The following is a 14766-nucleotide window of genomic DNA, read 5'->3' on the forward strand; positions in this document are numbered from 1 at the left end:
TGCAATGAAAAGCAAAGTGTTAAGTGTGGTTCGGTTTCTGCAGCGATGGCGCCCGTGTCGACTTCCGGCCCAACAGACCTGCAGGATGTGGCTTTGTCAGAAATGCATCACCCGCTGCCTTGCTGGCGGCTGCAACTCGTAACCGGAGCAACAGTTTGCAGGCATTCAGAATGTTTTTTGTGTGTGTACACAAATGGATGTTCCCAGCAGTTACTTGTTGACTTCAAAATGTGAATGATGATCTTGACTGTTTTGCATCAACTTGCCTTGAGGAAGGACAAAGAACTTGTGACTGTCTTGGTAAAGTACATCTACCAGGTTTATGCTCTGATACCCTCCTACCAAAATGATTTAATTGATGCAGAAGTTTAAAAAAAACACCCAAACAGTTATTTGTTGGGAGTAAAAGTGTTTCAGACAGTTGTAATGTCAATTAATTTTTTCCAATACTAATTAAAAGGAGGCCTAAGAGTGGAAAGGAGAAACCAAGAAGCTCATTGGTCTTTGCTGACAGGTGCAGTTTACACCATCGGTATTCACGGTAAAAATGTCCAAACCCTGGCCACCTTTTTACTACGCTTCCAAAGCCATAGTGCTGAACTTTTGTATTTGTCAAGAAAAGCTTCTGCTGCAGATATGTGGCTGTCAAGTGTCTAATTTACTTCAGGTAGAAAAGCCAGCTGTAAGTTGTTAATGGTATATCTACCAGGTTAGGTATCTATTTACTTCAGGGTGATGTTTACTGGAGCAATTTAGGGTAATCCAACAAAAGGTGGGATTCAAACCTGCAACCTTTGGGTCTAAAGGCAGCAGCTCTATCTACTCCACTACACTATCAGCTACCCCAAAGGTGTCCAAACCCAAATCACCTGCACCAGTATGGGCAGGGTGCTCTGTCCTCCCAAACCAGAGGGCCATTGGTCCAGGGGTGCACATGGACTGGGTTGAATGTGTTACAGCATGTGGTGTAGGATTTGGCACTACAGCCTCTGCAGTTGGGGGTTGTGAGCTTGAATCCCACTACCTGCTGTAGTAACCTTGAGCGAGGTACTTTACCGTGAATTTCATCAGCAAAAACTAGCCAGCTCTATAAATGTAATTCCCTTTGCATAAACTTGTTGACAGTGATGTAGAAAATCTTCCCATGGACAGGCATGTGCCCTCCTCCCATCAAGCTCAGTTAAAAAGAGGTATTTGGGTGTAAGTTGTTAACAGTATAATACCTACCTATAGTTGTGGCACAGCCCCTGGGTGGTGTGAGAGGATGTGAGTTTGATCCCCACTCAGTCTGTATGGAGTTTGCATGTTCTCCCTATGTGGGTTTCCTCCCACAGTCCAAAGGCATACTGTTTGCTCATTTTGTGTGTGTTATACTGATGTATGGATGACTGACCCAGTGTAAGTCACTGTGGTGAATAAGGTGTGTGGGCTGATAACACTACACAGAGTTCATTGGAAGTTGCTTTGAGAAAAGTATCTGATAAATATGAATGTACTGTATTGACCAGAACCTGTAAGCAACCACAGTCTGACGGCCTTACACCAGGCAGTAAAACTCTGTCCTTTGTACGAGTAACTTTTATTCACCAGATGCTTTTGCAAAAAAGGCGACTTTTAGGAGTGCACAATTACTGTTATGTAGCTTTTTTTTTTTTTTTAAAGCAGGGTACCTTCACTGCATCGGTTCAGGGTAAGTAGCGCGATAAAGGGCACGAGAGCAGAAAGGCGACTTGAACCCGGAACCTCCCCATTAAGGGAAGGCGCCCCGTCCGCTAGTGAACGGACCGTGATTTAAGAGCGCCGAACACTGAGCAGCGTGACCTATATTCCACAGCGACACACACACTCCCTCCCCCCCTTCTTCCTATGGCGCCCTCTACGCAGCTCCTGGCCCGCGTTGCAGCTCCGCGCCTCGGCTGACGCTGCGCGGCCAAGCGGGAGGCGCCACCAGGGACACTGCGGACGGCGAGCCGGGCTGAGCGCCTGCCAAGCGGCGGAAGGAGAGGCCCGTGGACGCCGCACAGCCGCGAACCCCCAACCCGCTCGTTCCTCCGCCGCTTCGGCGGCAGCAGCAGCAGCAGCAGAGCGCGTCGCGGGCCCGCCGCCCCCACAGCGAGGACCGGAGGAAGCGCAGCGACCGAGGAGCCGCGGAGGGATACGCAGCGCGTGCGGCATGGCGAGGGACTACGATTACCTCTTTAAACTGCTCATCATCGGCGATAGCGGTAAGGGGCGCGCGCACGCGGGTGCTTTGGTTAGCCGCGCGGCTGGTGGTTGGCGGAGACCCCGCGCTGCGGCGGCGCGAGCTCCACGAACTGACGCACGTAACGCGGACAAGAGACGCCGTTAATAACGTTACGTGTTCGGGCGAGTTCGGGCGGGCGGCGGGTCTGGCGCTTCTGAGAACCCCCTCCCAGGAAGAAGGAAAAAAAAAAAAAAAAAAAAGAATTCCCGGGCTTCGTCGCGTCACGTTTTTAAAAACATGTTTTCCTGTCACACATTTGATTTGCTAAAACTGAAGCGGCAACATGGTGCAGTTGCCGCTTCAGTTTTGCACGGTGCAGTTCCACGAGTCGTCAGGAATAATGTGAACCGTGTTCCCTCTGAGTCTGACGTACTTTTTTTTTTTTCTCTCTTTTCGTGTTTCGCTTTTTCCAGTTTAGCGAAGAACTACTAACTTGTGCCGCCCGACTCTGTCAGTCACTGTCCTGCTGCTAACTTAGTTTGTTGCTTTTCCAGTCACTTCTACGTGCAGCTTTTGAAGACTCCGCGTTTAAAAAGTCGGGTCAGGCAACGAGTGTCTCTTATTTCGGTACCTGGAGTCCTTCTCCGAGAAACCGACGAGCTTCTCTCACTCTTCGTTCTTTTTCACGCCCTTTTCCTGCGTCTTTCATGTTCGCTCAAGTCCAACCGGAAGGTTTCAGCCGTTGGGGCAAAAAGCTTAACGCTGTTCAGCGTGAAATGTTGCTCGCCTCGAGTCTAAATGCAATAACGCTCACTGTTTCCAAGCTGAAGTCGTTCTCCGAGGTGTCTTGTGTAGTAATTTTGACCCTCCCTGGTGTGGTGTCCGGTACCCGTTCATACACCAGGGTGTTCTTACGAGAAGTTTGAAGCGCTTGAGCGATGGTGCTCCAGCAGGAGTGGGATTCGAACCGGGAACCTACGCACTATAAGGCAGTAGCCCTAACCAGGACTCTGCCTGCTGTTCTTTGAGATTCCAGGTGTTGTCCTGAGATGTATTGATTGATGATCCCAGCGTGATGTTTCTCTCTGAAGATGTGCTGTTCGCCTGGGACTCCTTGCTAGTTTTGAACACTTGGCTTAGACGCTCTTCCCTGGCCGTTGGCGGTCAGAGCTCATCACCGTTTTTACCATCCAGGTGGTCCCAGGAGTGGAGCATGGATTTGCTGTTGGGATGAAGAGCCGTTGGGTTGACTAGACAACCTAGAGTTGACGTTTACATTTATTCATTTAGCAGACGCTTTTGTCCAAAGCGACGTACATCTTGGCAAAAGTACAATTTATGCGTTACGTTGAGAGGAGACATAGCTGCAGACATGAAAGTCTCAAGCAAACCTAGTTTTGTTCCCTACCGCTTGCTGCACCAAGGTTCATCGTTCAAGTAGGCGCATAAGACACAGACAAATCCCGATAGTTGAGCAAAGAGTCAGGAAGGAGGTGTTCACAAGTTAATTTCTGTGGCTTAAGGAGTTGTTTCCTGCAAGCTGAACATCAAGTAACTCCTTCCTTAGGTAGATTTAGTGACCCCCCCCCCCCGTGCGAAGGATGTATAGTGGACAAACTTCCACTGAAGACAAAGTGGGCTTCATTTAAATCTAAGCATTGGGAACCCAGCGTATCAGGTTATGGGATGCAACCTAGTGTCACTTTGAGGGTGGTATAAGGCACAGCTCACGATGATGGTGGACTTTGGCCGTTGCTCTTCGGACTGCGCGAGTGACGGTGTGTTCGTGTGGATGAGTGACCTATTGTAAGTACTGTGTCAAGCAGTGTAAGTCACTGCGGTGAATAAGGTGTGTGGGCTGATAACTACATTGAGTTCACTGGAAGTCGCTTTGGAGAAAAGTGTCTGATAAATGTAAATGCTCTTGCATGACCGTCTAAATTGGAGAAATGCACAGGTGTTGTTCGGAAAACTGGTTCTTCCAATGTGAAACAGTGATGTAATCAGATGTTGTAGCAGATGTTGTTTACATAGGACTTTCTAAACGCAAGCCATGGGACCATGTACCTCGTGTACATCGTGCTGTCGAGGCCCTTTCTGCGCTCTGCTCACAGAGTCATCAACACACAGCTGTGTGATCCCTGGTGTCCGTGGTTTGTCAGCCTGTTCTTTCCATTTCCTGCAGCTTTGTTGTTACGGATACCCTCCCCAAAAAAAAAAAAAAAAACCACCATGGGTTTGCCTGCAAGCACAAATCCATCATTTTGGTGCTTTTTGTTTTCCTGTGGTTTATTTTTTGAAATTTTAATTTATGAACTGCACAGGGTCATGACATACATTTGGAGGCATTATGCTGAAAATATATGAAAAATGTCCCCATACACAGAGTGAGGGATCAAGGTCAAAAGGCTACAATATATCACAAGGATGATCATGTAGCCATTTGTAATAACTTCCAGAAGGGTGTCCAAACCATCCCGAATTTATTGGCGTTCTCATGCAAATCAGATGTCGGTTTTTTCCAGTTATCCACATATTAACGGCTTTAAAAATTCACCCAATCTGTAAAACTTTTGTTGCTATGTATGACAGATTCATGAATGGTCTGCAGATTCATGATCTATGACTTTTAATTTTTATCAAAGCAAAGCTGTTTATTTTGATCTTCACTGTAGAAAGTGTAGATGACTTAACTATTGTGGAAGGTGGTTCACAGCGCTAGATACAATGTACAAAACTACCTAGTCATTCTTCTAATTATCCAAGCTCTCACTGTTTACCCTTAGCTTAACAGCTCTTCCAAAATCTGTGCCTGGCTACTTAATTATTCATTGAGTAAAATCCACTGAGATCCTTGGCTGGACCAGAACTGCAGATTGTTTTTCTTTCTTTTCTCTGTCAGGGGTGGGGAAAAGCAGTCTACTCCTACGCTTTGCAGACAACACGTTTTCAGGTAAGAGACACAACAGATGCCGTTTTTGTGTGTACGCTGCCGAAATGGGATCAAGTGAGGGTCATATAGCTTGCCTCTGCCCTGAGGATCAGATCCGTGTGTAGAGCTCTGACACTTAGTCTGGATCCCACCAGTGAGGAAACCAGAGCAGATGAGTGTCCTGTGTGTTCCAAGCAGTTAGATAGGATGAACTGCTTGCACCTTTCTGTATGAGCTGGAGTGGGTATATACGTTTAAAATTTATTAATTTAGCTGATGCTCTTCTCCAGATTATTCCATTAAAAGTATTTGTAATGATTTACCCATTTATATAGCTGGGTCATTTAGCTGGCACGATTTAGGGTAAGTATCTTGCTGAAGAGTAGTACAGCAAGTAGGTGAGAGTCAAACCTGTGACTTTTTGAAGGCAGTGGGTCCAACCACAATGTTGCCAACTGCTCCACACACACATACATGTATGTTTTCAACATATATGATGTCATATTTTACTGTAAGGTGAAGACATTGACTTGCCTTATTGACCTGAGCCAGATGGATGAATTGCAAGTCCAGAGTGCCCGGCCAATTGGTGGTTGTAGTGGTCAAACTTTTGATAGAGCTGAAAAAATAATATGGTATAATACACAAAATGGATGAGTTCTGCAGCTGTTACACCCAAAGCAGTAGTAACGTCATGCAGGTAAAGAGACGAATGTCGATTTGTCGCAGTAACTGGAGGTAGAGGGAGGGATTTTCAAGACCACTTTGTTTAAAGTAAACTCTGCAGAAGGAGGTGTTGGATTTTGCGAGACTGAGTTTGTAGTCATCGTTCATCTCTGAGAATGTGGATTGAAGACTGTTGGATGTCCCTTGGACCCCTGTAGACTGAAGGAAGAAAGGAAGGAAATGAAAGATGCAGGATTTGGATCCACAGAGGACTACACCTTTGAGTTGTTAAAGGCTTTAGTGGAAGATAGCGCTTCGCACTCTGACTTCAGTTTAATTTTTTTTTGTGTGTGAATGTAGGGAGCTACATCACCACCATTGGTGTCGACTTTAAGATTCGGACAGTGGAGATCAACGGTGAGAAGGTGAAATTGCAGATCTGGGACACGGCGGGTCAGGAGCGCTTCCGGACCATCACATCCACGTGAGTGCCCTGGGGAACGCTGCGCTGACCGCGACCGGACAGAGTCCTCGCTTGGAGCCGTTGCCGGTGTGTGCGGCAAAGGGATATGCAGGCTGGCACTAAGGTGCATCATGGGAAGTAAGGAGGGCATTGCTTTAGAATGGCTGCAGTCATGGTGTTGCTTTCTTTGACTCGAGACATCGATCTGGATGGTGTGAAGAGAAGCGCTCAGAAGTGGCACCTAAAATTACCATTTACATTTAAACATGATGTCATTCTGCCTCAAACTCCTTCATATTTTTAGCTGTTTTTTTTTTCCTCGCCATCATCTTCTCAAAGGCGACAATGAGAGTAGATGCAGTGAGAGATTATCATATTGAATTTTTTTCTTTTTGTTGTCATCTTGAGCAATAAGCTTTTCAAAGCTTTCCAATGTTAATTAAAAAAAAAAATTCAGATTTAGAGGATATATACATTTAAAACTTATTCATTTAGCTGATGCTCTTCTAGGTTATTCTGTTAAAGTATTTGCAGTTATTTACCCATTTATATAGCGTGATCATACCCCTAAGGGCAATGTGATCAGATGGTTCTTTTTGTTCCAAATCCGCTCAAAATGTCCAGTTCAGTGGCATGTTATAGAGCACAGTAATCTCATTCCAGACATGGGACTGAAGAGGAAACGCATTCAAAACTAGCATTTTCACTTCTGCTTTGGAATTGGCTGGGCCATTAATTGTCTTCGGGTGGTGGAGAGCTTTTGTGTTTGTGTGACCACTGTCAGCAAGGCAGGGGGAGTCTGGGACTGATCAAATCCCTACTGCCAAAGTGGCTTAAGCAGGCCAAGCAAAGTTACAGGGAAACTGCACTGTCTCAGCCCCCTTTAGCATCTCCACTGGCAGCATCAAGGGCCCTAAGAATTTTGACAAGTTATCCTGCCCTCTGGGTCATGATCAGTGTTCTGAACTGATGTTACATTACATTTGCATTGTAAAGTTGTGAATTACGGTCATGGAACTGCGGGTCTTTTCCCTGTGGGCAGTTTCTTCAGAAATGTACATTAGGAAGTGTTGACTAGTAACTGGGTATTTCCACAGAGACGCATTCTACCAGGTGTCTCAGATAGGGCTGAATTGCAGCTATATATGTGTGTGTGTGTGTGTGTGTGTGTGTGTATATGTGTGTGTGTGTATATATATATATATATATATATATATATATATATATATATATCTGTGGGTCATTTCCAATCAATGACCTTTTGTAGTTCTGAAATAACTTCTTTCTCATCCATTATGGCCAATGCTGTGCACTCAGTGTTAATTATGGTTTGCATTTCTTCTTTCTGTTTGACACTGTAGAAGGAAAAAGGTTTGATTTGACGTTTCATTTCTCACGCTGATGCTGCTGGTGTGACAACTGCAGGCTCTTTGTGGGATAAATGCAAATTCTCTGATGATACGTACGTGTGTGTGTGTGTGTGTGTGTGTGTGTGTGTGTGTACACAGGGAGTGGCCAGTTCTTGCTGTTAAAGCAGCCAAGGTTCAGTGTGTCCTGCAGGTGCAAGTCACGATTCAGTTGACATCAGCTGACTTGTCAGCCCGAGAGCCACGCGAGACCGTTCATGTTCAACGGCACATTTGCTCAGACTTTGCAGGACCAGCAGACAGATGGAGGAGGCTGAGAGTGTGTCTTTGTGTTGTGCCATCCTCTGTAAGGTTCTGCAGGGAAAGGACACCCTAAGGGCAGTTCTTTGTGTCTGTGACTCATTCTCAGATGCGTGAGCAGCACTCAGACTTGAACAGTAGATGATTCCTGTGTTTATGGCTTTTGGTGTAAATGTGGTTTATGGGATATGTCTTTGTAAGCCTTCTCATGAATATGCATTTTCATTCCTTTCTTCCTGCTGCTGTTAGGTGAACTTCAGTACATGTTGTCTTTACTGAGTGCTAATAGCAGGCAGCAAGTGCTCTGTGTGGTATCTTGTTACATGAAGTGAATTGTAGCGCAGATAGAGCTGCAGAGATTCCTGTGTTTAGGCATAGGGCACTCTGCCAAAGGCATGGAGCTGTTACTTCATCCAGGAAGCTCTTTGAAATCCTCATGGGAGGGAAGTGGTTTATAGGTGGTGCTGCTACGGCTTTTGGTTTTGTATAGCTCTGTGTACACAGGTGCACGTATGTGTGGTGGTATTACTGCTTCTGTAGGGTAACAATGAGGTGATGTGAGGAGATGGAAAGAAAGCGACCCAGTGAGAATATGTGGAGTAGAATGACGTGCAACAATCTGATAGTTTGGGCAGGGATCAGAGAAGCTCTGTGGGCTTTTCCTGAGTCTCAGGTGCCCAAAACCCCCTTGAGATCTTTAATGTTCTCTTTTCCATCCAGAGGTTAGACATTTAGTGGAAGTTAAAGCTGCCTAATGTAAGTGTGTCCACTTTGACTGAAATAATGAGGATAAGAAGGAAGAGTGCTGAAATCAGACAATCTGATCTCCAACTACTACTGAAGTGTGGAATATATGTTCAAAAGGGTACATCTGAGAAGGTAGTAGGAGTGAAGCAGATACACCCCCTCAACCAGCAGGTGCAAGAACTGCATTGCTCTCGCACCGTAGATACGCCTTTGGTGCTGCCAGTATTGCCGAGGAGGAGTTTGCAGGCTCTTAATTCAATGCAGAGAGCAGTAATGTTCCTGCTGTTTTGAGCAGTGGTTCCAGTGGCAGTGGTGTGAACTGCTGGAAACTGAAGGCAGTTGGTGGGGGGTGAGGGGGTGGGTCTGATTTCTGAATGCAGTTGAGGCTGCTGTTGGAAGTGGACACCAAGGTGAAGCAAATTAGGATGGTTTCTTACTCAAAGGATGTGTCAGGACTGAATTATGTCTCCTCTACATGATCATGTCCTTCCGTTCGGTGCGCTGCTCTAACTGGCGTGGGGCTGCAGTGGTCCCTCCCATCACGCTCAGTAAAGTCCAACCGGCTCAGTACTGGACCATAAATGAGCGTTCAGTCAAAGGCACCTTTGTGTAGCTTCTCTGTATGCTCTTACAGCGTGGCAGGGAGCCCTGCTCCCCCCCCCCTTTCAGCAGGGCACACTTTCTGAGACCTAATTCAGCCTCTAAAACGGACAAGAGGTTTTATCCCCAGCACAGTTATCTCCATGTTTTCCTCTCCGATATGTCGTTGTTAGTCATCGGGATGCCTGAGGTTCCTTCCCTCAATTCTAAGTGCCTCTTTATTATTCTGTCTGATGTAAACATCCATACCCCTTGCACATACTTTTGCTTTTTATATCTCCTCCTCTGCACCGTTATGTATGAAAGGTGCAATGTTAATAAATTTTATCAATGCATTTGCACAAAGGACATTTCCTTAAAGGTGGATTCCACCGAATGTGATTCATCTATAGAAGTGATTCCTTCTTTTCCCAGGATCCATGCACTGATCAGTCTAGATACAGTGCAGCTTGAGTGTCTGAACCCTATAGGGATGGTTGTTGTTCTTGTGTAAAATATAAATGTAAACTTATAAAATGAATAAATGATAATATACACACACCTCTTTCTACATACCTACTATGTTTAACCAGTGCAACTTGAGCTTTACTTATTTTTGCACCTGCACTATTTATGTGTTTCTACTACACACAGGATTTCATCTAAAGCAACATATGCAATTGGTTATTACAAACCTTTTATTTCACATGTGAAACACTGATTCTCATTTACCATTTTGTGGTAAAACTAAGGGACACAAGGGGTTACCATACTTTCAAGCAGTACTGTACTGCAGGTCCAAACTCGTTAACATTTTTGCATGTTAATTTTAATAATTTGGTTGGCCTAGTTCGCTTCACACATTGTGCAGCTTTTTGCCTTGAGGGTCTTTTCACTTTTTTCCCCCCCCCCCCTTCTTTAGAGCTCCATTTTCTTTTGCACATGATAAAAGCGTTGTGGTTTGACTGACCTGAAGTAGTATTAGCTGTATTTTAAAGAGCAGTCAAGTTTTATGAGTAGTTAATGATATCACTGAAGTACAGTGATCCTTTTGTCAGCTGATACTGATACTGTTTTGTGATACTGAAGGCCTTGCGTGCGCTTGAACAAGGGTTGCTATGGCGTGCTCAAAACAGGGAACGGTTATTTAAGGGTGCAGTTATAACTGGACCATGATTCACTTTCTGACATCATGCAGCGCTATGGTGTTAATTTATTCCACAGGTACTACAGGGGCACCCATGGTGTTATAGTGGTGTATGACGTTAGCAGCGCAGAATCCTTTGTCAACGTGAAGCGATGGCTGCATGAAATCAACCAGAATTGTGACGATGTCTGCAGGATATTAGGTGAGTACAATTCCACTCCTAGCCTCGTGTGTGTGTGTGTGTGTGTGTGTGTGTGTGTGTGTGTGTGTGTGTTTTTTTTTTTTTTTTTTACAACTTCACCATCGTAATGCAATGTTGCTGTACACTGACCAGCCACTTTATTGGGTATATTTAGCTAGTACCAGATGGGAGCCACTTTTTCCTCCAGAACAGCATTTTGGTAACAAGATGCTGGACACGTTCTACAGGTTATGCGCCTCACACAATTTCTGCTGATTTCTGGTTTTTTTTTTTTTTTTTTTTTTTTGGGGGGGGGGGGGGCAGCACATTCATTCTGCTGAAGTCACATTCCACCTCATTGCCAAGCTCTATTGGTATTACAGGTGGGGACTGTGCAGGTCGTTGAAAGAAAGTAGAGGCACTAATTATCTTGATAGAACCATGCTGAGATGATGTGTGCTTTATGACACGGTGCATTACACAGCTGGAAGTATCTGTGTGAGAATGGATAGACTGCCCATGAAGGACTTTACCCGTTTAGCCTCAATTTCTGCTAAGAACACATTCGTCACACTATTACCACCAACACTAGTATGTACCGTTGGCCGTCAGCATGGCATAACAGACACTGGAATTTGACAGACCGGGCAATACTTCAACTCTTCAGCTGTTAAGTTTCAGTGACTGCTTGTGCATTGGAACTTCATTTTCTTGTTCTGAGCGCATAGGGAGCGAACTCGACGTGAATTTCTGCTGCTATCCTCTTCAAGGTTTCACAAGTGACGTGTTCTGAGATATACTTCTACCGAGTTGTTTTGCACAAGTCTTGCCAACCTCCTGTGACCTTTCTCATCGGTAAGGTGTTTTTGCCCACAGGACTGCTACTGACTGCATTTTTATCAGTCTGTTACACCATGGTATATGTATACTTTCAGCAATGTGGTGTCCAAAAATGCTAAGAAAGACTGCTGCCTTTGAGATACTGCCACCAACAATCATGCTGCATTCAGAATTATTTGGATCAAACATTATGCTCCTTCTCACGTTCATCTGAGCAGTCACTGGACCTCTTGACCTCACTCCATGCCATATATACTGGGCTGCAGCCATGTCATTATAGGGTAAAGGGTCAGGTGCATGTAATAAAGTGGCTGGTGAAGTTTACAAAGTGACTTTGCACAGAATGTTGGTTTCACTGCATGGTGATGTGATGCAGAAATTCAAAAATGTGCTGCTGTTCTCCTTTCAGTTGGTAACAAGAATGATGATCCCAACTCCAAAGTGGTGGAAACAAATGACGCCCAGAAATTTGCAGAGCAAATGGGGATCCAACTCTTTGAGACGAGCGCGAAAGAAAACATCAACGTAGAGGATGTAAGTGGCCTTGAGCTTGAGTTTCTCTGATGTGGTTAATGGAGGGTGGGATTGTTGCCATAGGATGTAGGTGTAGGTACAGGAGTGAGGCTCTGAAAAGCAGGATGTTTCTCCGTGTTCTGTTTTACCTTAGACCAGGGGCCTCGGGTGTCATTCCTAATGAGTGCTATGTGTACTCTTTTGTGATTATTGCTGTTATAAATTAATTTCTTATATGAATACAGTGCTGCTTGAAAATACATGAAGCCTTTTTTCCCCCCTTAGTTTTACCACGAAATGGTTATTTAATGAGAATCAGTTTCTCACATGACATAATAGTGCGTCATGACCAATTCCATATGTTGCATTAGAGGAAATCTGTGTAGCAGAAACACGGAAGTAGTGCAGCTGTTAAAATGAGTGAAGCCCAAGTTGTATTAATTAAACCGAGTAGGTAAGTAGAAATCGGGTGTGTAAATCATAATCAGTTATTAACCATATGTGTATTTTTAGCATTTAATTGGATGGGGTGAGTTTGTGGAATTGCTGCATTTGTTGAGGGTGAAGGGGATCTAACGTGTGTGGAGGGGGGTGTGTCTGGGATGCCAGACTGCAACTGTTCAGCCTTCTTGAGGCATCGTGAGCCGAATTCAACAAAACATCGACGAAGGGAGGTGCCCACTTGACAACCTCAATGAAATACCCATGTTTCACCCTGCGGTTGATGTGGTGGTTGAGGGAGGAAATTAAGCTGTTTGGTCCTGAGTCATGGAGATATGACAATGCCAGATGTCTTTCTTCATAGCTTCATGGTTCCACTGGGTCCATGTGTACAGCCATTGTAGTATGCACATGGGGTATAGCATCTTGTCCTGTGTTTGTTGAATGAATGTAGGTTTTATAAGTTTATTTTATGCAGGAATAATGACCATCCCAATAGGGTTTATATACTTTCTATCAGCATGGTGCATACCATGTTTGATCAGAAACAGTATTTCAGCGTAGTATTTAGTTTAGGGAAATGCAGTGGTATAGTATCTGGTAATGCTGCTGAATTTTTTTTTAGTTGGACTTGTACATGTTGTATTTTTTGTTCCTTATTTTCCTCTCAATTTAGTTGTAGCCAGTAACATTTCCTCCTCAAAGTATGTTAGCCGCATCATATTTGCACAAAACCAATTGCAGCCGGAGACAAGGGGGTGGGAATCCGTTCCATCTCGCACTTGTGACAACATGGGTGATTTTGCGTTCTTTGCGCCTCCTTGCAACAGATAGGGCTTCTATGGCAAGACAACAAGTTAAACCCAGTGTAATTTGCCAGCAATAAACATGACGTCTGTAAATGGACATTTCAGCAGGGTAATGAGTGGCTAAAAAAAAAAATCCATCAAACGATGCACCTGTAACACTTTTTGCCAAAATTGTTTATCTGTACGTATCAGAGAAGTGAGAGTTTTTCTAATTGTTTATGCTTTGGGGTCTCTGCAGATGTTCAACTGCATTACAGAGCTGGTTTTGAAAGCCAAAAAGGAGGTTCTGGCCAAGCAACAGCAGCATGACGATGTGGTCAAACTGACCAAGAACAGCAAGCGGAAGAAGAAGTGCTGCTGACAGACGGAGGAAACTCGGTCACCGCACGCAACGGATGGATGGCGAGAGGGAGAAGCGAACAGAGGAGCACGAACGCCTTGGAAATGAACTTCAACAAACTAAATTAATATATTAAAAAAATAAAAAGGTTAAATAAAGGAATTATGGAAAATGAAGGAAAAACATCAGTCCCTTTTGGACTGAATGAATCTTAAGACTTGTATGGATAGATTCACTTTTTTCTTTTTTTTTTTTTTTTTTTTTTTCCTCCCCCTTTTCCATAACACACCAGTTATTTAATAAACCAGTCCTGGATTGGAGAACTTTCAGGAAGCTCTGGCTATTTCTGCATCATTGTGTATTCTCTTCTGCACTCTCCTCATTCCTGGATTTTCAAGGAGTTGTGTCTGAAGGCCAGGGCTTTTTTTTTTTTTTTTTTTTTTTTTTTTTTTTTTTTTTTTGAGAATTATTCTTTAAAAATACCTTTTTTTAATTTGGTGGAGGGCTGGCAAAACTTACATGTTCTTACCTGTTTGCTGTGGTCCTTCACATGCTCCCCATGCACTGTTGCCTCTACTCCCTCACCAGCTGATCAGCCTTGTGCTTTATTTTTATAATCGTTACCTTTAATCCACGATCTGCTGATTAAAATACTTTTCTCCTCCTAATTTCATGAAATACTATCTTCCAGCTACCAGACAAATACAGGTGAAGGAACAGGTTTGGTTTTTCAGTACCTGCCTGTGTGAAGAACAAGAAAACCATGAGTGACTGGTCACCTTGAACCTGCTTACATTCTGTTGCCAATAAGATGACAAACACTGGGCTGAAATGTTTAGTTTTTCGTAACTTTTTTCCTGAGAAAATCAGTATACAGTTATGGGAAGACAAACTGATACAATGTGGGGATCTCTTCATGTTTCTCTCTCCTGGACCTGCAGCAGATGATGGTCTAATCTTCGCTCTTAAATTTCCTGTACTTGGGGGTACAGGGGGTAATGTGTGGTCCTTCGCTGATGCACTTAAAGCCCATCTCTACGAAATGACGGTGAACAGGGTTGACAGGACTTTGCACACAGTCTAATATGTAATTTTAAATTGGCCTAATGGCTGACAGACATTTTAAAAACTTTCTGAATGGAAGTTGTACAGTTGTGCCACTGTTTTGGAACGAATCTCACTGGTTGGGCTAATTGACGCTCCTTGCTCTTGGTGTGAGAGGAGCACGAGCGAGGACCTTTGCGTGTTTACATCTG

General features: G+C 44.2%; 1 protein-coding gene across 1 annotated transcript; it reads left to right on the forward strand.

Moving 5' to 3' along the window:
- Positions 1-1768: 1768 nt before the first annotated feature.
- LOC108932989 (ras-related protein Rab-35-like) lies at positions 1769-13971 on the forward strand. Its single transcript, XM_018749763.2, has 6 exons — positions 1769-2225; positions 5088-5138; positions 6144-6267; positions 10464-10588; positions 11817-11941; positions 13409-13971. Exons 1-6 carry the CDS (start codon positions 2174-2176, stop codon positions 13529-13531), a joined length of 600 nt encoding a protein of 199 aa, XP_018605279.2. The 5' UTR covers positions 1769-2173; the 3' UTR covers positions 13532-13971.
- The last annotated feature ends 795 nt before the right edge of the window (positions 13972-14766 follow it).

This window comes from Scleropages formosus, chromosome 6 (genome assembly GCF_900964775.1).
Source record: "Scleropages formosus chromosome 6, fSclFor1.1, whole genome shotgun sequence".
Lineage (NCBI taxonomy): Eukaryota > Metazoa > Chordata > Actinopteri > Osteoglossiformes > Osteoglossidae > Scleropages > Scleropages formosus.

Excerpts from the sequence above, each read along its gene's own strand:
- LOC108932989 (XM_018749763.2), top strand. The coding sequence starts at position 2,174 with ATGGCGAGGGACTACGATTACCTCTTTAAACTGCTCATCATCGGCGAT. Across the intron at positions 10,589-11,816 it reads CGATGTCTGCAGGATATTAG|TTGGTAACAAGAATGATGAT; the intron begins GTGAGTACAATT and ends TTCTCCTTTCAG. Across the intron at positions 11,942-13,408 it reads AAAACATCAACGTAGAGGAT|ATGTTCAACTGCATTACAGA; the intron begins GTAAGTGGCCTT and ends GGGTCTCTGCAG.